Below are 22,523 nucleotides of genomic sequence, written 5' to 3'. Positions count from 1 at the left end.
ACGCATCAAACAAATATCTGTTAAGTATCTTATCTACCTATTTAATAGGTTAGAAAAATTGTCAGCTTTTTCATCAAAACTACCACCTTTTTTTTTTTTCATTCAAACCCCTCTTGAAATTCACTTCCATTAAGGCTTTTTAATGCGTACTAGCAGCAAGGAATTTACTTAAATGAAAGAAAAAAAAGCAAAACTCCAAGCTCCCACCTGTGCAGCCATGACATGCTATTGTTTGAACCAGAGTATATTATTTAACTTGGATGACAAGCTCAGGAGGTAGGGACCCTGTCTTTCAGAATACACAGCTCTGAGCACACTGGGAATTCTTGATAAATAACAGCAGCAAGAAAGGCTGCGGAGGGACCTCTTTTAATTATTTATTTTTCCAATTCCAGATTTTTGGCAGCATGTATTTATACCTGGCTTGTTTTCCAAAGGACAGCTCTCTCCCAGAAGCTCCCGTGAAGATGGATAAACAGCTCTCCAGCCGCCCCTTCCCCCTCCTCATCCCAGAGCAAGTAGGAACACCTGATCGAGCCAAAACGTGGATTCAGAGCGCACTCAGGGTGCCTGCTGGGTTTGGAAGGGAACTAAGTCCCCCAGGACCAAACGGGCAGAGAGATGCAGTCAAGGGAAATGTTTTGGCTCCGCACATCTACACAGCTGTCAGATGGCAGAGCCTGGACCTCCGCTGTTATTACCTGCTGTGGGCCTCTGAGCTGTCTTGTCATTAATCCCAGAAACCAAGTATGCCTAAAGCCCGGCACGAAGTAACATTTGGGGGTACACTCAAGTCTTTCAACAGAGGAGTAGAAGGCAATGGTTTCTGCCCAACTTGAACTCTTAGATGATAAAGATCCAATAAACACATATTGAATATTATACATGTATGGCAAGACGAAAGCATTTAGGGAGCACTATTATTTATGCTTTAAAAAATTATACCAGTAACTAAATGAAGGCATTGGGTGTGTGTCCCAGCACACAACTAACTGATAGGCAAGGAGGGAGAAGCAAATGACCATCTAAGGAACCTTGCAAAAGACCTCGGTTTTTTTTCTCCCTGGATAACAGGGCGAATATTTGGTAGGATGTGCTTTGCAGAGAAAGGGGTGGGTGGGGGTGGGAGTGTCTTTCTGTACACATACTACCATACCTTAGAGCCAATGGTCCCCTGTATGCCTACACAACAATGTATCACTACAGCACGTTTTCCGAGTGGAGACTTCTCCCCTTCCTCCCTGATGCATTTTATACCAAAACAATGGCAACACCTGTAGCCGTTAATTTCTGCTCTTCGGTTTCCGTCCAGTTATAAAGGAGGCTCTCAGCAGGCTCCCCTCTCAGGAGCCATATGTGGAGTCGATCTGCCAGCAGCCTTGGAAGGAAAACGGCCTCTGAGAAGCGCACAATGGCTCCATAATCCCCATCCACTGGACCCTCTTGAACCGCCGCTTTATTTTCCAGTCAAAGAACCGCCACTCTACGAGTCAAGCTGTGGCTGCCCTGGGAACCCGGGGAAACCTGTGCTCTTGCTGGTGGGGCACAGCCCAAGGGTGGTGTCTCTGAGCCCCCCAGCCCAGGGCGGCAATGTGGAGCCCAGAAACTGTGTGGCATCCCAACATCTTATCTTGCTCTCCCCTCCAGGCTGAAGCTTTTCTCCACAAAGCCACCTCAACCTCCCCTGCCTCTCCCCCCGGAGACCACAGAGCACTCCCCGCGGGGCCACAGCCCCGCCCCCTCACACCGGGTCACGCTGAGGGTTCTGTTCCACCAAGCGTGAGCCCCTCTGCTAGGCTCGCTCTGACCCATGCTGAGCAGGCTAGTAACTCTTCTGACCACATCACGTGTGTTGCCGGTTTGGGGAGGGGGGGCGCAAAGGCTGGGGTGTGGCAGCGCGCCCTTTAGGTTCACCGGCTTCTCTGCCCAGGGCGCCGTATTTGGTGACCATGTAGAGAAGGGTCAAACCCCCACGCCTGCTAAGACCATACACCTGGGGAAGCGGTTAGGGAAGGGGTGGGTGGGAGGAGGCTGCCTGCAGAGGCTCAGCCCCAAACAAGCGTCGTTTGGACAGAGAAGGATGGCACTGGGATGCAATCACTGGAGTTTTGAGCCAAACTCCTACCCTCTCCATCTCCCTTTTTACACTCCCTTTGGGGACCTCTGGCTGTGCTTTAGGGTAGCCCGAGGTCTCGGAGACCGTAAAGCACGGCTCTTTGGCAGACACCGGGCTGTGTGGATCCGGGACCTGGTAAATGGCAACCGGGTCTCCCTCCCGCTCGGCCTCGGCGGCGGCTCCCCAACACAAGCACTCTCCGCCGCGTCCCGGGGGCAGGACTTACGCAGTTGTGCTCGGCCGTCTGGAAGTCCCAGGGGCAGCTCTTGGCGCGCTCCTGGATCTCACTCATCCTGAAGAGGCAGAGCGCCGTGGTGGCGGGGGAGCGCCTCTCCTGGCCCTCCCCGGTGGCCGCGCTGAACACGCCCGCCCAGACGCCCAGGGCCTCCACCAGGCTGGAGGAGAGGAGCAGGCGCCGGCCGTCGGGGTGCCCGTGGCCGCAGTCGAGGGCCGCCTGGCCCTGGAATTGCAGCACCTTGGCGCTCTGCGCGATGCGCACCATGCTGGGCCAGCCGGTGGCGGCGCCGCTCGTGTAGTTGTAGGGATAGTAGGGGAAGTAGACGCTGCCGTTCCACAGAAAGGCGTCCACGAAGTGCAGGCTGCCCGCGCCCCCGCGCAGCTTGAGGCGGCCCAGCTCCTCCGTGGCCAGGCTGCGTCCCTCCGTGTCCTTGAGGGCGATGGCGGTGTCGCGGTCGGACGCCGCCGGGTTGCAGCGGCTCGCCGTCTCGGGCTCCGGCAGCACGTAGGTGGCGGCCACTGCCAGGTACCAGCGGTTCCGGTCCCCCGCGCGGTACACCACGCCGGCCGTCGAGCCCTGCGGGTGACACGACACCACCTCGGTGCCGTTGCGCAGGGAGCTGTGGCTCAGGTTGCCCAGGAGCCGCACCTCGCAGGCGCCCCGGTCGAAGGTCCAGCCGGTGAGCAGCAGCCCCTGGAGGTCGCCCGCCCCCTCGCTGTAGGGCAGCAGCAGCTTGCTGAAGCTGCTCCCCGGCCGGGGCCGCGCGGGGGGCGCCAGCGAGACGGGCTCCGTGCAGTTGCCCGCTTGGTCCCGGTACAGGCGCGAGAGCCTGTGCTCCAGGCTGTAGTCCAGCTGGTCCAGGCAGCTGCCGCTCGCCACGAACACGCCGTCCTCCCGGCTCGCCGCGATGGCTCCGATGGCTTGCTCCGACCGCCACACGGGCTCGTCCGCGCCCCGGCTTGGCGCCGCCAGCGCCAGCAGATAGGCGAGCAGGGGCAGCGGCGCGGCGGGGCGCGGGGGGCGCGGCGGTGCCTTCCTCCGGGAGACCTCCATGGGGCTGGGGGGGCCGCCCCCAGGCAGGGCGCGCGGCGGCGACGGCGGCTCAGGCGCGCGGCGACGGAGACGCGGGCGGCGGCGGCGGCGGCTCCTGCGCGCGCTCGGGCTCCCGCGGCCGCCCCATCCCCGCGGCTCGCCCGGGAAGGAGAGCAGGGAGGGCGGCACGCGGCGGGGTCGCTCCGGCAGCCTGTGCGGCGGCTGTGGCGGCGGCGGCAAGCCCTGCGCGCTCCGGCGCCGCTTCCTCCTCGCCCTGCTTCTCCGGAGAGTTCCTCTGTGCAGCGCTGGCGCTCGCGGGGAGGCGCGGAGGGTAAGGGAGGGGACGCGCGGAGGGGAGCGAGGCAGGCGGGGAGGGCTGGAGAGGTTGGGTGCGCTTGTGCGTTTCACTTTCCCATTGTGAAAGTGGGATGCAACTGGCCCCCTTCCTCATCCTCTTCCTCCTCCGCCCTCCGCCTCCTGCCCGCCCGCCCTCCCTCCACGCCCATCTCCCCTCCCCTCTTGATTCGGTGAGATAGGGAGGAGGAAGGTCTCGTAATTTGGGTTACTGTGTAGGTGGCCTCTTTCATCTATTCATAACAAAGCTGAGCCGCCTGCTGTTGCCGCCGCGGCCGCCACCATCGCCCCTTGGTTCTCCCCGGGCTCCCGGGGCGCGCTAGCAGTATGCCGAGCGGGCTCCCGCGCCCGTCCGCCCGCGGGGCCGCTCCAACGCTCGGGTTTTGTTTATGAGAGCAGCCGGGGGATGCGCCAGGCACGGGGGAGCGAGGACCCAGGGCGCCGAGGGTTTGCAGCTGAGGCCCAGGGCTCAGGCCAGAGGGAGGCTGCAGGGCGGCTGACAGGTGTGGAGCGGCGGGAGGGAGGCCCTGGGGAGGCGCGCGGGAGACGTGGACGAGCCGGAGGCTCAGGGGACCGAGGCGTCCCTGCCACAGGGCCTGAGTTTCCCCGGGTCAGAGGAGTGAGGTGGGGGAAAGACAGGCGCCGAGACTCCGAGACTCCGCTTCTGGACAATCCCCGGGGCCAGAGCTCCCATATTTGAAAAGGTTCTCTAATCTCCCTTGGCAACGGAGTCCCAGGCTCCCAGACCTGGAGCTTAGAAAGTTCTACTCACCATCTAGCCTTAATGATCCTGGCTAACATTTATTGAGCATTTACTATGTGCCGGCTACTGTTCCAAATTTGCCCCATGGATTAAGACTGATTTAATACCCTAATAACGCTTTTAATTAGTGACTGTTATTATCATCATCCCCATTTAGTAGTGAGAATGATCATGGTGAGGTTATGGAACTCACCGGGGTCCTACTGCTGGGTAACAGTAGAGGTGAGATTCCAATCCGGATCTAGCTGCCGGGCCGCTTACACATCCCGCTCTAGCCGGGTGCCACCTGTGGCCTATGGGATAAGGCTGCGAGATGATTTTCAGCAGGTGGGACTGCAAAGTTCCCCAAGTTAAATGCTCCAACCTGCCCTCCCCAGCCCAGCCTTCTAATTTTAGAGCCAGGTACCCTTCATTCCCTGGAGTCTCTCCCTCTGTCTCATCCTTTCCTACTTCTTTTCTTTGGACCCTCTGAGGTCTCACCAACTCACCCAGGGGTGCCCCCAAAGCCACCAAGAATTTCTGGAGCACAGTGAATTTCCGAATCACCGCACACCTGGGTGTAGGTTCATGATTTCTCAGAGGATGCACAAATGCCTCCCAGCTTCCTGAGGCAGCTGATGGCAGCACCAGCACACTTCGAGTCTGGCAGATGACCCAGGGGATGTGCCAGGGGTGCTCCTGAGGACCCCGATGCATCCTTGCAAAAAGATCTCTGTCCCTTCCCTGGCTACTTCCAGGCCACAGGGGGCCCAGGGAGAGTAGCTGGTTGCATCGCCTTTATTCCTTCCCCTCCTGGCTCCCCAAGTCTAGATGGACTCTATTTGCGGGGGGGGGGGGGCGGGAATGGGGCGAGTAGGCTTCCTCCAGATGCTGAACCCTCTTGAAGGAGCTGCTGCTGTAGGTTTCCAGCTTCTGTGATTGCGCTTCAGGTTCTCCCCAGTGCTGGCGGATGAGGCAGGAGAAGGAGCTCGGGGAGGCTGGAGGGGGGGGGGGGGGTGAGGCAGGAAGCAGAAGAGAAACAAAACTTTCTGGCCTTGCTGTGCAGTTAAAGGATCCTATCATCCCAGCGGTGGCTTTCATATTCTGAATTCAGAGTGGTCGTTGTCCCATTCATAATTTCCTTGTCTGAAATTGGATGACATTATCTCTGCCTGCCAGTGGGCTGGAAATACTTTCCCATGAGCTGTGCGGAGGTGGTGGTGGCAGCCGGGGTGCTGGGGAGAGTGGAGGAGTGAGGGAAAAGGCCTGGGACCCCAGGCTGACGTTAGTCAGGAGACTGTCCGTAAGGCACATCAGATGCTCTCTCTGCTCCGAGATAATCAGGCCTCACTCCCCCCTTCCCTGCCCACCTGAAATGTTTTAAGAACTTCCGCCCTGCTGGAAATGGGAAAAGTAGTACCTGCAAAACATCTGCAGAAACTCACCGAAGCCCTCACAGCCTAGGAGGGGATTTCCGCTGTGGACATGTTGGCAATTTTCCCTGTGAATGATGAAGAACACAAGGGTCTTCGCCGCCACCGTGAACCTGCCGTGACAGGGCTGTTATGTGCTGAGAAGCAACAGTCCAATTCCATTCTGGAGATAGTTTTACTTCACTGGTAACCACGTAATTTCTCTAAGTCCTGCGGAGCTGCGACAACGAATAGCAGACCATCTTGGGAGCTATTTGGATTAAACACACTCTATGGTGCAGCATTTTGATCACTACTCAATTCATTGCCGCCTCATTCTGAGACAGAAACATCTTAAAAATACCACCAGCAAGAAGTATAAACGGCTCTGATGGCTACAGTTTCTCACCATTCTAGAATCTGGGACCACAAGCCCCACTCTTGAATGCACGCTTCTTTTTCTTCCCCTGTAATTGTCTGCAGGCGCCTATGGTGAAGGAAATCAGAAGCTGTGCCTGCTTTTTGGCACGAAAAATGCAGGAGACTAGGAAGCGTATAAATGTATTCTTTGGTGAGTCTACCCCATTTTGTACAAACATGTTTGCCCCTTTCCAATTTTCCTGTGTACTAAAGCTCCACCTTCAGGACACAAGTTCACATTTGAAAAGTGTGGGAAATATGAACAACAGAAATCAATATTTGGGCATGTGGATTCTGTCTGTCTCGGCTCGCTTTCTCCCGGACACTGGTGTCTAGCCAGGGGTGCGAGTCCCATTGGTGACACAGCTTCCCTCTCACACTGATGGAGCCCATTCTGGTGGGTGTCACTCACTGCACATTCGGAACTCCTTGTCACACAACTGGCTGAAACCCAAAGAAAAAGAAGATGGTGCAGATTTATCCTCCAGACAGAGGCCTGCTACCACGGAAACAGGCAGTTCAGACTGATTCCGAGCAGTTTTATTTGTAGCATTCACTAGATGAGAAAGTCTTCATAATGAGAAAATATCAACTCCCTCAGGCATCTAAGGCAATCTGGGTTAACCAGACCATCCACAATCAGACTCGTTTCTGCCGGACAGGACTTTATAGATTCAGTGGTTTCCTGCTGAGGCTCAGGACATTAAGGACTGTTCAGTAGGCAATTGGTCACAGTCACAAGATAGCTATCATTGGTGTTTTCAGTTTTCTTTCTGACTTAAAAAAAAAACAAATCTGACGGTGATCTGTAGGATGACTGGGCTGGTAGAGATAGAAAGCAACGGAGATATTGGTTCTGATGGTCAGCGAATTCTCTGCCTTTTTCTAAGGAATTACAACCCCTTAGGCGGCATTTGGGAAATGCCAGTGGGTCGAATAGTACCAGCGTTGTCCTCCTAAGACTTAAGACAGGATACTTCCTTCTTCACAGCTTGGCTCAAGTCTATGTGGTCTTCCACATCCAGGCCCTTATCAAAGCTCCCAACCCCTTTTGGTGACTGACAGGAAAAAGAAATGAGCCAGCCTCCTTTCTAGTCTGCTGATGAGTAGATGGTTGAAAGCAGATAAGATGAAGAGCCATTTAATAAGTTTGAATTGATGCTGAGAGACGAGTTGAATGCAATTCAATCAACATGAAAAGTCAGTCAAATGCCGCACAGTTAAGATGTGGCTGAAGGAACACAATGCTTCGTCTTCTTGCCCACCCAACATGGCCCCAGACGGTTGTTGAGCATTTTTATGCTTGGCGATACTGTCCCATGCCTTTGGTTAAAGTGATGAAGGCCCCGTGGTGTTCCTTCGGTAGGGAGGCATCACTGTTGTCCTCTTTCCTGGGTCATGGCTTACTAGCTCATGGTCATTCACCAGCAGAGTTACAATTGTAGATGGGAGAATGAGTTGGAGGTACAAATAAACGATTTTTGACTCAAGGTCCAAAGACTTCCTTTAAACTAAATAAGAGCCTTCAGTCAGCTTTAGGGACCAATGAGTTATTTCCTATAGTGGGGATGTCAACTGTCGGTTGTTTTTAAGAGACTGGTGTCTAGGACATCATCCTGGCCCCTAGTACCTCCCTTCTCAGGTAGTACACTCGGTGTCATGAAGTTTCTCTTGAGCCCTTTCCCCAAACATTCACCAAAACCATCAGTGGTTAAGAGTCTGAGACCCTTGCTGGTTGAGAGCAAAATAGGGTAAATCATCACAGTGTTTTCCCAGACCAGCTGGAGTTCACCCTGCATGAAGTACACAAAATCATTGGTTAATTATTTCTTCCAATTTGGGGAATCTCTGCAATTTGCTGAGCAGTCTCTTGGTCACCAGCTTTTGTCTGATTTTCACAAGATTCAAGTCTGCCCCTGCTAATACCTTCCTTGCTATTCTTTTGAAATATGGAGCCAAAAGGGTATCAAGGACTAGACACAAAATGCTGATCCCCCTTTAATATGGTGTGTTTTCCTGCATCTCTGTTCTGCCGTCACAGCTCCAAGGCTTCCTGCCAGTATAATGCTAGGCCCCGAATCCTTCGATAACTGGCAGCGTGGCATAAACCCATTCAAAGAGAAGAGCTGCCAGAAACCAGGCCCTCATATTAATAATAACTCAAACTCTTGAAATGAATAACAGAAGATAAGATAAACACACAGATAACTTCACAGTCACTCATACTTCCATTTCCTTGAGATCCTGACAGGGGGAGATGCTCTGAGCTGACAATAAAGTTTCTGAACTTGGTGGTGAGCGGCCTGCTGCTCACCCCCCAACTGGCAGCCCCTCTGATTCTAGTGCCCTTGCCACTCCCTAGAAAATAGTTCCACCAAGGTGGTCCAGAAGCAACTGGCATTAGCTTTGAGCATGGCTCGTGGCTGTCAGGAAGCTCAGCATTTGGTCTCCGTGGGAAGGACATCCCTGCTCATCCCCCATCTGAGGAAGGCACTGGGAGCATGGAGGTCCAGACAGCCTCTCTTGGACACCGGCAGCCTCGTGCACACAATCCCACCTGCAGATCCCATGGAAGACCAAGCATTCACCTCGCCTTCTGCGCTCTTTCTAATGCTTCCTATTTCTGTGTTCTTCCCCCATCTGTGCTGGATAGTCCCCATTTCTCTCCACATCCCATTTCCCCACTCTTCCCCATCCTGCTTTCTGCCCAGAGGTTTGACATTTATGGACATCTCCCTTGCCTTTTGGCTTCTGGTTGGATTCAGCCAATGAGAGATGCCAGCAGGAGATCCAGAGGTAGATGGCTAGGGGTGACATCCAGATAGTTCTTCTCCTAGCTCCCTCCCAGCTGCTCTGTTTATGGACGGTGGCTGTGTCCCTCTGAAGGCCATGGATCCTGTGGGCAGCCTTTTCCCCGAGCCTTCTCTGGCTTACAACCACTCCCTCACCCTCAGGCCTGTGACCGCCAATCTCTTCCTCGGTCACTAGCCCTTGCTGTTCTCCCTTCATCCTGCACACACGTCTGCCATGGTCCCTTTATTAATGTATCCATTTGCATGTGTCCCCTGTTTCCTGTCAGAACCATATCTCCACCTCCCTCCAAACATGGATAGAGAAGTGACTTAGCATGATGTCTAAATCCAGATGTTCTCTTTGTCCATCGATGGAAAACACGAGAAACAGGCAGGCACAGTGGAACTCCTAGTCTTTCCAAATGTTTGGTTCTCCCAAAATCTGGCAATGGAAAAGCTCTACTTTTCTTCTCTTGGCACAGACTTTCCTACACTAAGTTCAGCCTGGTGATACAGAGAAATGGAAACTCGACTGGGTAGGATTATATTTTTTTTCCAGCTAAATCATAAAACTGAAAGCTTTACCTTAAAAGTAAACCAGGAACTACTGGGAGCTAAGGGTTCAGAAGGTGATGCAGGGACGGGGGTGGTTATGATCTCTAAAACACTGCTGAACGTTTGAAGTATATTTTCAAATAAGACACGAAACTGAACATACTGCTTTTTCCTTTTTAGACATTTCTCCTTAAGAGTGAGCTTCAGCCGTCCCTTCAATTCAGTTGAGAAATTCCATTTTTATTCATTATTACTGACACAGGATTATTAAGAGATTGCCAAATTTCCTCATCTCCAGACCTTTCCCCATCCCACCCCCCACTAACCTTTAAAGATAAATTGGATATTCTTGGTTCCCTCATGGCTCAAGGACAGGTGACCCACACAGCATTCTGTGGAGTAGAAATAGAAATCATCTTGAGTTCTAAAGACGGTACTTTTTTTGAGGGTACTTTATTTTTACCCTGCTACGATTTCTGTGCTTTAATCATCTGAACCAGCAAATTTGAAACCCAGCTCCCCTCATTTATTGGACATTCTTAATGGTGATTAAATATTTACACTGTCAGTGGCCTTTTTTTTTCCCCCACCATGAAAGCTGCACATTTGGAACATTCAGGAGCTTTAATTGTCAAGAAAGGCACACTTACGTTCATAGTCAAAATAATCAAAGACGCATTTGTCAGTCTCTTTGATTGGGGGTGAGGGGGAGATGTTGGTGACAGGGCAGGTGTGTGATCCCAGCAAGTTGATTTTCTTGCTGAATGAGGACTAAAGACAGCTGTTCTGAGGCCAATTAGAATAAGGCTGGATCAAGACCCCCCTTGTGGTTATAGAATCCCAGGAAGCCCACCCACTAGGACTGAAATCCAGCCTGCCTTCTGCTCACCATGCCCTGATCCCTGGCATGGGGCTGGGTATGTCCAAAGGAAGAGATGATTTTTCTATGTATAAAGACTCTGTAGGCTAGCTGTGGCCCTAGTCAGGCCTAGGTTCCAGACCCAGTGCCACCACTCAATAATGATGCAGGCTTGGGCTCTCTGAGGTTTCCAAACATATTAAATGAGATAATATGGGCATGTCATTTAGTACAATGCCCGGCACACAGGAAATGCTCAATAAATAATAACCTCATTATTATTAACACCATTATTAGACACCAGGGGGCTCCAGGGCTATGTTAACCCATTGTAGGAGTTTGCTAGGGCTACCAAAACCAAACACCACAGACTGCGTGGCTGATACAACAAGAATCTATTTCTTCACAGTTCTGGGGCCTCCAGGTCTGAGACCAAGGTATCAGCAGAGTTTCTTCTGAGGCCTCTCTTCTTGGCTTGTACATGGCCTTCTTTTCTCCCCATGTCTTCACATGGTCTTCCCTCTGTACACATCTGTGTCCAAATCTCCTCTTCTTCTAAGGGCACCAGTCATACTGGATGGGGACCCACATTGACCGACTTCATTTTACTTCATCAAAGACCCCATCTCCAAATACAGTCACATGTTGAGGTACTGGAGGTTAGGACTTCAACATATGCATAGGGGAGAGGAGAGACACAAAGTAGCCCATAATACCATTTCAAATCTCATCCTTAAGAAGGAATTTTAACTAGCATTTCTGGGGCACATGCCCAGCACTGAGCATCTTACTTGGGTTTGACCAGCACTTATGACTTATGCTCATCTATTGGCTCTTACCATCACTATTATCAAAAACAACAAGTATTTACTAAGGGACTCCCATTTATAGGGCTTTATGCTAAGAGCTAGGGACATACCACGTACTGTCTTTCATTCTTAGCAGTGGGATGTTCTTTAAACAAGCCAAGCCTTTCATGCCTCCATGCTCTTGCATATGCTATACATTATCCAACATATCCTACCCCTCTTTTCCACCTTGCAAACTCCTATTCATTCGTCAAGGCTTAGTTTAAAAGCCACTTTCTTCTGGGAGTCTTTCTTGAAAATATACTAGAAGTTCTCTACCAGACTACGAGTCCCTTAAAAGATTAAATTAAAAGAGAAATCAAGTTCTGATTCATCTTTGTGCCACCAGGAATGAGCACAGGGCCTGGTGTATAGTAAGTGTTCATTCGTTTATTCCAGAATGATAATGAGTATCTCTTGCTTGTCAGGCTCCATTCTAGTACTGTACTCAAACTTGCCTGTTAAATTTGTTTAACTGAACTGATTCCTCCATTTGGTTCCAAATTCCCTCCTCTGACATTGAATAGCACCTTATTTACCAGTCTATGATAGCATTTACATCTTGCAATTTACATTATACACTATACATTAATCATGTACCTATCTTTTACTCGATTGTAGATTCCTTGAGGTCAGGGGATGGTGTCTCATGCAGTTTCTCTCCATAATTTCTTGTATGCTTCAAACTTTTTGTTCATTTACCTTCTCATTTCTTTAACAAATACCTTCTGAGAACCTACCGTGCACTAAACACGTGCTGAGAGCTGGGGGCTTGTGGCAGTGAGCTGGACTGATGGTTCTATCTCTATGCAGCTTACTGGGCCTTGGACAGACTCAATGTTCAAGAAACATCGGTTGAATTGTACTCTAAAGACTAAATTCTTTTTTTGTTTTGTTTTGTTTTTTTATTAACATATAATGTATTATTTGTTTCAGGAGTACAAGTCTGTGATTCATCAGTCTTACACAATTCACAGCGCTCACCATAGCACATACCCTCCCCAGTGTCCATCACCAGCCACCCCATCCCTCCCACTCCCTTCCACTCCAGCAACCCTCAGTTTGTTTCCTGAGATTAAGAGTCTCTTATGGTTTGTTTCCCTCTCTGGTTTCGTCTTATTCCCTCCCTTCCCCTATGATCCTCTGTCTTGTTTCTCAAATTCCTCATATCAGTGAGATCATACGATAATTGTCTTTCTCTGATTGGCTTATTTCGCTTAGCATAATACCTTCTAGTTCCATCCACGTCATTGCAAATGGCAAGATTTTGGGGTTTTTTTGATGGCTGCATAATATTCCATTGTGTGTGTGTGTGTATATATATATATATATATATATATATATATCACATCTTCTTTATCCATCTGTTGATGAACATAAAGACTAAATTCTTTAGGGGCAGGGGGTCATTCTTTGGGGGTACCCACAGCCCCAGATACAATGACTTAACCGGCAAATGCACAATACATATGTATCAAGTTGTGAATTGATTATCTCTGTTAGAGACAGGGAAGACAAAAGGAGATAAACAATATCCCACAAAAATATTATTGACAATATGGAGGAAGAACCACTGACTCTAATTCTGAGCATTGCATTTGGATTATTTGTTAATTTGCAGCACCTTTCAAACTTTGTTTGAAAATGGCTTTGTGTTGAAAAGGGAAGAGTCTTATACTGTAATTTTGTTAGACACGCTTATAATAATTATCAACTGAGTGCCAATAATACTTTAAGAACCCCACTGAGCATTAAGATCACACTAGTGCCTAACAGGTATTTAAAATTAAGCTCTTTCAAACTGAAGGGGCACAGAGTCAGCATTTTCTATTTTTTAATAAGCAAAGATTCTATCTAACAAATAAAAACCCTCCTTTTCATGGTAGAAATTTCTGTTCACAATAAAAACTTTCATCTAAGATGGTTAGTGGATCCCCTCTAAATCCAGTAAGAATTTAAACAATTGATTTTCTTGAACATACCTTGAATGATATTCTCTCATATGTCGGAAAAATATGACAACATGCCAGATCTCTGAACCCTGTCGAGGACACACCCACGGACAGACAAGCAAGTTTTCATGGGTGTATCATTCCATTACACACAGAAACAGCCAACTTTTGATGTGCACTAGGGTTCCCCCTAGTGGATATAAAAGGTACTTGATAAAAATGAAGACCCCTTCACCACTACCTGAGGGACTCGAGTTGTTGGGTACTATGGTTTCAAGCTTCCATTCTTTCCTAGCATCTGTTCCCCAAAAGTGGAAGTATGTCACTGATTAATAAAAGTTTTATTAGCACTCTTCTTTCAATGTGGCTTCTGCTGTAATTAAGGTGCCTGCCTGCAGGCTTGCAAATGCAGCATGAAATTACAGTCAGCCCCAGAACAGAGCAGTAAAACGAACATTCTTTAAAACAATGCCACCTGATTTCCATACGATACTCCCCAAATCAAATTCTCAACTGTAACTATTTTGGCCTAAACTGATATGGTACCTCCATCCAAATCATGGAAAAAGTCAGCTCTTTCCAGAGAATCTGGTAATAACTATGTCAGTGATGGCCAGCCACTTTTAAAAATGTACTTTTGTATATTGTCCAAATCTGATTTCTGGGTGTTAGTCTTTGTTATGTCTTTTAACAAATCCCCACTACTTACCATGTGGAGTGTTTGTAAATTCAGTCTATACACACTTGTTGATCACAGGCATAGCACTAGGTACCAGAGGATGGGTGGAAGGAGGAAACAGATACGAGGAACACACAGTTCTCGGGCTTTGTAAAGCGGATAATCTACTCTGACATGTCAATTTTCTGTCTCCTTTACTGGTTCCTCTTCTTCTACCTACCTCTTTAAATGTTGATGTGGAAGGGATTATGGTAACTATATTTATCTGCCCAGAAAGCTTTACCATCCCCCTTTGGCTGCTAATTGAACCCGCCCTTATGTCCCACCCCCAACCAGATGTGGACACGTGACCCAGTCTGGTCAATCCAATTGTGTTTGGTCTAAGCATAGGTCATGTCATCCCAGCAAAACCAATCAGAGTTCTTTCTAGGATTGCTATGCAGATGGTAGGAGGGAAAATGTCTCTTACTGAGGTGGCTAATCTGGGGCTACCAGTGACTTTGTTCTGTGCCTAGTAGAAAATCCTGTCTGAAATAGCAGACAATGAGGCCAACACTCCAAGAGAAGTACAGATGAAGACAGTCACACAGAGAGAGAGACAGACAGAGGCATAGACTGAGGCCCACTAGGACTGGCCCTTTGACTAGCTGGTTAGGGCTTTTATCACCTGCTCTGTCTTTGGCATTCTCCTGTCACTACTCTAGTTTCCCTGGTCAGTATCACCAATGCTCCTGAGCTTCTGCTATTACTTAGCTGCTGAAAACTCTAAAATCTCTACACCAGTGTGATCTCTTGAGTGTTAGATCCATGTGTCTAAATGCCTACCGGTCATCTCTCTTGACATTCCACACGCATCTCAAACCAGTTTTCGTCCACACCTCCCCCCCGCCACCCCACCATGTTCCCAACATTGATGATACCCTTGTCCGCCCATGTTCTCAGTCCAAAAGCTGGAAAGTCATCTTGGACACTTCCCTCCCTCTTTATATCTAATCAGCTAGCAAGTCCATTAATTATCTACTTAAGATTCCTCATATCCCAGATCCCTTCTGTGCTCTCATTTCTACTCCATAATTTGGTCTGTGCTCACTTCAGACCTGGGCTCTTTTAGGTGAGATTGGTATTCCCGGTCCCAGGCTCCCTGTCCACCCCTCCTATCCATTGCCCTCTCATCTTCTTCCAAAATGGCAAGTTCATCAGATTGCTTCTTTTTAAAAATCCTTCAGTGACTCCTCATTGTTTTACAATGTTTTTTTATGTCATGGCCCCATCAGGCTCCTCTCTGCCTCCCCCCACCCTCCTAGACCCACACAAGGCCACTTGTTGCCGGCGGTAACTGGACTAGGGGTTCTGGCTGCCAGGCAGGCTCTGCCCAGCCGTCCCAAGGGCTGAGAGAGTAGGGTAGTATCTCAACATGCCATATAACATACTTGTTGGGAATCTCTGGCTTAGAAATTACAGCTTACACTTCTTAGCTTGATATACAAGGTCCCTGCCTGCCTATCTTTGAAATATTACGTTCCCATTCCTTCATAGACACATGTAACCACACTCTGGGCTGAGCTTATTGGAGAGTAATTGTGCAGGGCCAGTGAACCTGAACGCTGAGGCATCTGTTGGTATGGGTTGATATGCCTCGGGGTGTGTTGTTTTGTTCTGTCTAAAGGAGGAGGTTAATGCTAGGCTTCTGAGGAAAGACACAAAGAAAAGTAGACATTTCCCAACAGAGAGCAGGGGTAGGCAGGGGCTGGAAGGTGTACCTTGACCAAGGCTTATGATCTTCAAGGCATTCACACCATCATGGAGTCAGTGACATAGTGAACACGGAGACAGAGAGTAGGGCTTCCTTCCTGCCTTTGCATAGAACACTGCTTCAGCACGGGGGGCGGCGGGGTGGGGGGGTGGTTGGTGGTGGTGATACAGAGTAGTAGGGAGGAAGCCACATTCTCAAAGATGCTTGGCTGGGGTCTCCCTACAATGACTGGAGAGATGGAAGAAGGAGTCCTAGAGCTATGCAGGTGGGGGATAATCAGCCAATAAAACTCAGGAGTATTAGTCATGTGATCTCATTGTTCTCTATCAGGGAGACCTGTGAAAAGTAGTTCAGGGGAGCTGTGTAAATCTGTTGTGAGGTGTTTTGCTAGAAGGGGAAAAAATCTAGCTACTTGTAGCATAGACAAAGAGGGGTTAAATTTTTGCACACAAGGAGTCCAGTTGCCAGTATTGGTTGCTATTCAGTGTTAAAATCAAAGAACCCCGAGGCTCTTATTATCTTTCTGCTGTCACATGGCAGCTGCCGCGTTTGCAAATATCAAGCCAAGAAGGGGAAAGCTAGCTTTCTCCTGGCATGACTCTGTCTTTTTATATCCAAAGCAAGGACCTGCGCTGACTTCCCTTTACTTCTCATTGACCAGAATGTGGTCACATGCCTGCTCTAGACCAATCACTGGCAACGCGGAAAGGAATGGCCATGACTGGTTCCCGACTGGCTCAGGAGCCTGGGGGCGGGGAGGAACTTGCCTCCTTTGAGGTCATCCCAGATCATTCCAGATAGAGAACTAAAGTTCCGTTAGCAGGGAAGAAGGATGGAAGGGGAGGAAATGGGGGATGGATAGGTAAAGAATGATGTCTGTTCCTCTAGCATTCAAAGATGCGTGGTTCTCCCTTCCAGGAAGGTCTCCAGCCCCCTCTTCCTAGCAGCTAAGTCCTACTCATGGGATTCCCAGTCTAGCACGTTCTCGGACTTTCATTCTCCAGAACTCACCACTGCCCCCTCGGTGCCACCAACACTACCGGGTTCACACCCTTATCTCTGCTGTCATTACACTCCGTTGCAATGGAGTGTCCCTATGGCCGTAGCCTCCTTGGAGGAAGTGGTTAGATCATATTCATCTTTGTCTCTAATGTCTAGCATGATGCCTGGCACATAGTAAGTGTTCAGTATTTGCGGAATAGATGTTGCATAAACAAATCCAAGGTAGAAAATAATCATCTTAGCTCTGGCATCTTCAAGCCTGAAGGCCCACTAAATGTGCGCAGTAGACAGCCATTCAATTCAGCCACACCTATTTCCGGCAGGTCTATTGTCTGCCAAGCACCAGGGCAACCCAAGAGGATAACATAGGCTCCGTGATCTCAGAGAGCATGTGCACTGCAAAGATAACTAACAATACAAAACAGCATCTGATAAGTGTCTCATTAGAGCTACAGGAGGGCAGTGGCGGGGGGGTGGGGGAGAGACAGAGGGCACTGGGACAGGAATGGCATAGGAATTAAAATCCGCAGGTAATCCCAAATCTTAATTTAATCAACACTTTCAACCTCCACCCATCCACAACTTCTTAGGGATGTAGGAAAAACGTCACATTTGAACGCCATTTCCCCTGGGTGCCGTGCCTATCTGCCAGTGCACCTGTGACCCATCGTAAAAGAACCACATGGTAAACAGCCAAAGAGGAAACCAGGGAGAAAAAGGGGCCTCGGTCATTCACAGCTCAGACAGTCAGCTCTTGAATAGCTGAAAGCTGATGCAGTTTTAACCAGTGATTTGAAGATCACATGGTTCTATATTTCACAACGGTACTGCATTTGAGGTTTTTGTTGAGGTGTGTTATTGGAGAAGTGGTAGCCAAAACCATGTGAAAGGCACAGTGAAATGCACTAAATGATTGATTTTATAGGCCCCTCGCTGCATGGAAGCTGGGTTTTTGCAATGGGGCAATACTGAAGTCACCTAAAGCAATGGGGACAATACTGAGAGGCTCCTAAGAGGTTCTTAACTTTTTTTTTGGCAGGGAGGGGCATGGGGGCACGGACTTCTTTGACAGTCTGCTGAAATCTATAGATACGTCTCAGAATGTTCTTCAATTTTTAAACTTCTTTTTTTTTAGAGAGAGAGCACACGGGAGTGGGGTGGGGGGGAGACGGAGAGGGAGAGAGAGAATCAAGTAGGCTCCATGCCCAGCACAGAGCTCCATGTAGGGCTCGATCTCATGACCCATGAGACCATGACCTGAGCCGAAATCAAGAGTCTGAGGCTTAACCAACTGAGACACCCAGGCACCCCAATTTTTAAACACTTTTCTAAAAAGTTAAAAGAAACAAAATACATAGAATTACAAAGGAAGCCGACTATGTTGAAATATTGTTACAAAATAATAACATTATGACATGGTAACAGATGTGCTTCTTTAGTAATATTGTAAATAACAGACCTAATAGCATCTCTAATATTTAATCATGACTTGAAGTAGGGATAAGTCTAAATCCAGAGATCTGCAACAGTTGTCATGGGATTTGAAAAAAAAATCTGTGGTTTCTCTTGGTGACAAAGTCATAGGTGCTCCTATTACTATTCTAATTTTTGCCTACATTCATAATGAAAGGAAATGTTACATTGCAGTTAGGGAAAATGAAGATGTAATTTCGTTTTACCATCCAAGTTCACAGATCTGGATTAAAAACTATTGTCCCAAGGTCCCTCTACCACAGGGTGACCAAACCGAAAACCAGGGTCAGCATGTGTTTCCCTGCCATCCGTGGACACGGGTCTAGGATGTCGTTTCCCGCCTATTCGAGTCATTACATTATAATTTGTATTCTGCTCCTTAAAAAAAATTAGGTTCTTAGATAGGGTGATTCAACAACAGAAAGGGGGATAGGGCCCTATCAGGATGCTAGTTGGAAAAGACTTTTTAAAATCCACCCCCATGAACTGTCCTTGGAATGTGGTTCTCTAATGTGAGGGTTACTGTGTTTTCCGCTGACTTAGTAGTTGTTCGGTCCTTTACATCCTCTGTGGTATCCTCTTGCCTCATCAAATGTGGACATTTCAGAGACAGAAAATGGCTCAGGGAGCAGACATTCACGCTATCCCCCTAGAGAAGAGTTTGCCCATTGCATGAGGTCACTCTGAAAATGGATCCAGAAGGAGCCCAGGTCCCCTTGGAAGGGAAATTTTGTGCCCATTACAATACAAATGAGAAACTCCTGTAATTTTTCTTTCTCTCTCTCTCTCTCTTTTTTTTTTTTTTGCAAATAAAAAAACTGTAATAATTGCCTGGGCTGATTCACAGTTCCCCTTTCCTGTTTATTTCAGGACTTACCTAAATGAGAGGGGAGGGGAGCTCAAGGGGAAGTGTCCCAACACTGTTGGGAAGGGCAGATCACTATTTTATTGTTGCAAAAATGAAGTTCCTTCTCAACTTAGAAAGAAGCCCACCAGGCACCAATTCTTCAACAATTACTATTTCACTTATTAGGTGTGTCTTCAAAGTTTAGCTTCTGTACCTATGATTTTTTTTTAAAAGGTAAAACTATTTGACATCTAAATCTATATCTACACAGTAGATAATTAGGAGAAAACGAGGTGGCTTGGGGGTGGGGAGCAATTCTCAGACAAATCAGATTAATAAGGGCAACACATTCCAAAATACGGAGTTGTTAGCTCTTCATGTTGAAAAGGCTTTTGACCAGCTACATATTTAGTATTTATACAACAAGAAAGTGAACTAAGATTGAGAACATACCTGCTGGGCAGTTGTCTACTTGACCGTCGGTCATATTTTTCCCAGTCAGCAGCCACAGAGTCACTTCCTTATTTGTATTTGGTTTTCAGTGATAAGACAAGGAGGGCATAGATCTTATTCTATTACAGCTATTTGTGTGTGTGTGTGTGTGTGTGTGTGTGTGTGTGTGTGTGTGTGCGCTTCTTTCCTTGGTTTAAAATTTCTAGATCTGATCCCGGCATCCAGGGTCATGCTGGACAATTATAGGTTCTCAAAAAGCATTTACAGAATTGGCTAGAACTCAAAGAGGTACGGCCAGCTAGGGAGGATCCAGCAAATGATCTTTTTCTGTAAAACCTGATCAGCAATGTGTAAAAAGATTTCCCATCAATAACTTGAACAATGGATTTTAAAAACAAGCTTGAAATTTGCAAGTCACACAGAAGAGAGCCCAGGAGGGAGGATCTAACTGGGCAGCGAAAAGGTCAGAAATGAATAAAATGAAGTCTTCCAGGAACCTGACAATGCTCAATATGTCATGGTTGAATAAATTACTAATTTTAATATTAATACTGACAATTCTTGCGTACTGACTCATGTAGTTTCCTCATCTGTAAAGTGGGGACATGCACAGCACCTCCATCATGGGGTTGTTAAGAGGATTAACTGAGTTAACGCATGGAACACGCTTAGAATCGCCACGGGCCCGTAACAGGTGTTCATTATTATATTTGCCGAGAATGGCGCTTTCAGGCTTTACTAGAAGTCACAGGGCACCTGGGTGGCTCAGTCGTTAAGCGTCTGCCTTCGGCTCAGGTCGTGATCCCAGGGTCCTGGGATCGAGCCCCGCATCAGGCTCCCTGATCCGCGGGAAGCCTGCTTCTCCCTCTCCCACTCCCCCTGCTTGTGTTCCCTCTCTCCTTGTGTCTCTCTCTATCAAATAAGTAAATTAAATCTTAAAAAAAAAAAAAAAGAAATCACAAAGGAGCCAGGATGGAGAGAAACCCGAGGAGGGAAAAAAGAAGGACAGAAACTTATGTTCTGGAGGTGTTCCGTTCTCAGTCTCTGTATTACTGTCCTTGGTGCTGGAACAAGCTTCCTGGTTCTCTCATTCTTCAGATCTCCCAGCCTCTGCTCAGACAAGCCTTCCCTTGCTCAGTCTAAAGTAGGTCCCCTCCTATGATTCCCTCTTCCAGCACAGGGTTCGTTCCCTTTAGAGCATTTCATGCAGTGTGTAATTGCTTGTGGCATTCTTCGTTTACCCATCTGTGGAGTGTCTCTACCTCTAGACTGTTCACTACCTGCAGGCAGGGACTGGTTGTGTTACCGATTTATCCTCGACTCCTAGCCGAATGCTCCACACACAGAGATGCTCAGTGAATGAATGATCAGTGTCCCTGTTGTGCACACAGGAATAAATGAGTGTAGCAGGGTTCCTGTTGTAGGCGAGTTTCCCTCCAGCCAGCATAGCATCCACGTGGATCCCAGGAGTTGTGTGTCCCCCCTTCGGAGAATTTTAAACTAGCGCTACCAGCATGTACTTCCTCATTCTGCTCCGGCTTACAAAGAGAGGTGTGAAGATGAGACGGAAAGGGAGGTTACCCTGACGGCAGCTGGGGTGTGAAAGTGGAGGGGCAGGGGCAAGATAGAATTTGAGGGTCCATCAACTTCTCACTAAGAAACACTTCCTTTTTGGGGCACCTGGGTGGCTCAGTCAGTTAAGCGCCTGACTCTTGGTTTTGGCTCAGGTCATGATCACATGGGTCATGAGATTGAGCCTCGTGTGCAGATGCTTGCTCAGTGGGGAGTCTGCTTGAAGATCCTCCCCCCACCCACTCACATGAGTGTGTGCTCTCTCTCTCTAAAATAAATAAATAAATCTTAAAAAAGAACAAAACTGCCTTTTTGATACATCCTTGGGAGGCAGGAAGTATAGGCCCAAACCTCAAAGTTTTGGGGTAATCAACAATACCCTAAAATCCCTGAACAGGGAGGGTTTGGACACCCAGGTATGATATAGGAATGGCCTGGATGTCTTGAAGGTAAAGGCCAGATGTGAAGGAAAGGAAAAACTGAAAAAGGGTCCAAGAATGGGTCTTTTTATATCACAGGCATAACCCAAGCAGAACTCGGGGAAAGAAGGAAAGATAAGAGGTGAGGTCTTCTGCTCTTGCAGGGTAGCTCGAGAAAAACTGGCCACACCTGGAGACTGACCAGTAAGAAGCCAGACTGCTTGCTTCGCTTTTATGCTCTGGCCGGCAGGGCTCAGGGAGCCTGCCCTGGGAGCGGGTGGAGGGGCTCCCGGGGTGTGAAAGCCAGGCTGCCACTCACTTCGCCCTCCCAGAGGCAGAAGCGGCCTTTTCCCCCAGGCCAGGGATGATCAGGGAAGAAGCCAGTTGGACAGGAACTAGAACTGGGTTGGGGCTAGCCCAAACTGCACATATGTATGAATTACAAAAGCACAACCCCCCCCCCTTTCTTCAAGACACTTTGCTTACATCTGCTGGAAAGGTGTTATGGGCTGATTTGTTGGAACAGGACACATAGTGCCATCTGCCAGAAAAGTGTAGTAATAAATATACAAATCAAATGCCTTTGCTATAAATGGTGGTCTGCTAGATGTGGTCCTCTTGTGCAGCGCTCAACTTGAACAACTGTATTGGGCAATCCTGTCAGAAATCCAGAGTTCTAATGTGCTTCAGTGGTACCCAACCTATGATCTATCAGGAAGACAGGGAGATGATCTCTGGGGTCCCTCTCATGCCAGCAGTCTTTAGCAAAAGGTGTTCCAGAGGTGCTCAGATGGGGATTGTGACTTCTCATGGTTTATTTACCCTATCTCACTTTGATACTTCTGAACAGCCCCCTGCAGGCATACTGGGTGACTGGGTTTTAACACTTGTTTAAAATGCAGATGACTCAGCCCCCATCCAATAGTTTCTGGTTCTCTAGGTCTGGGATAGGATCCTGACAACTATTTCTCATAGTAATTTTGGTAGAAGCTATAGTTTGAAAAT

At 48.4% G+C, this 22,523-nt stretch overlaps 1 protein-coding gene and 1 long non-coding RNA gene across 4 annotated transcripts in view; one reads left to right on the top strand and one right to left on the bottom strand.

Annotated features, from left to right (window-relative positions):
• PLXNC1 (plexin C1) overlaps positions 1-3,422 on the bottom strand; it is a 142,044-nt gene extending 138,622 nt beyond the window's left edge. For all 3 annotated transcript variants that reach the window (XR_013449311.1, XM_036074499.2, XM_036074514.2), the window contains exon 1: positions 2,343-3,422. Coding sequence is in view for 2 of the 3 variants with exons in the window: in XM_036074499.2 (XP_035930392.1) it covers positions 2,343-3,407 (1,065 nt within the window). In the remaining variant the exon portion in view is untranslated. The remainder of the gene's footprint in view (positions 1-2,342) is intronic.
• The window catches only part of LOC118524362 (uncharacterized), a 63,732-nt gene continuing 44,184 nt past the window's right edge, over positions 2,976-22,523 (top strand). Inside the window, exon 1 of the long non-coding RNA XR_004911588.2 lies at positions 2,976-3,033. This is a non-coding gene — a long non-coding RNA (uncharacterized LOC118524362). The remainder of the gene's footprint in view (positions 3,034-22,523) is intronic.

Source organism: Halichoerus grypus, chromosome 6 (assembly GCF_964656455.1).
Source record: "Halichoerus grypus chromosome 6, mHalGry1.hap1.1, whole genome shotgun sequence".
In the NCBI taxonomy this organism is placed as follows: domain Eukaryota; kingdom Metazoa; phylum Chordata; class Mammalia; order Carnivora; family Phocidae; genus Halichoerus; species Halichoerus grypus.
This window is presented reverse-complemented; position numbering and strand designations above follow the sequence as displayed.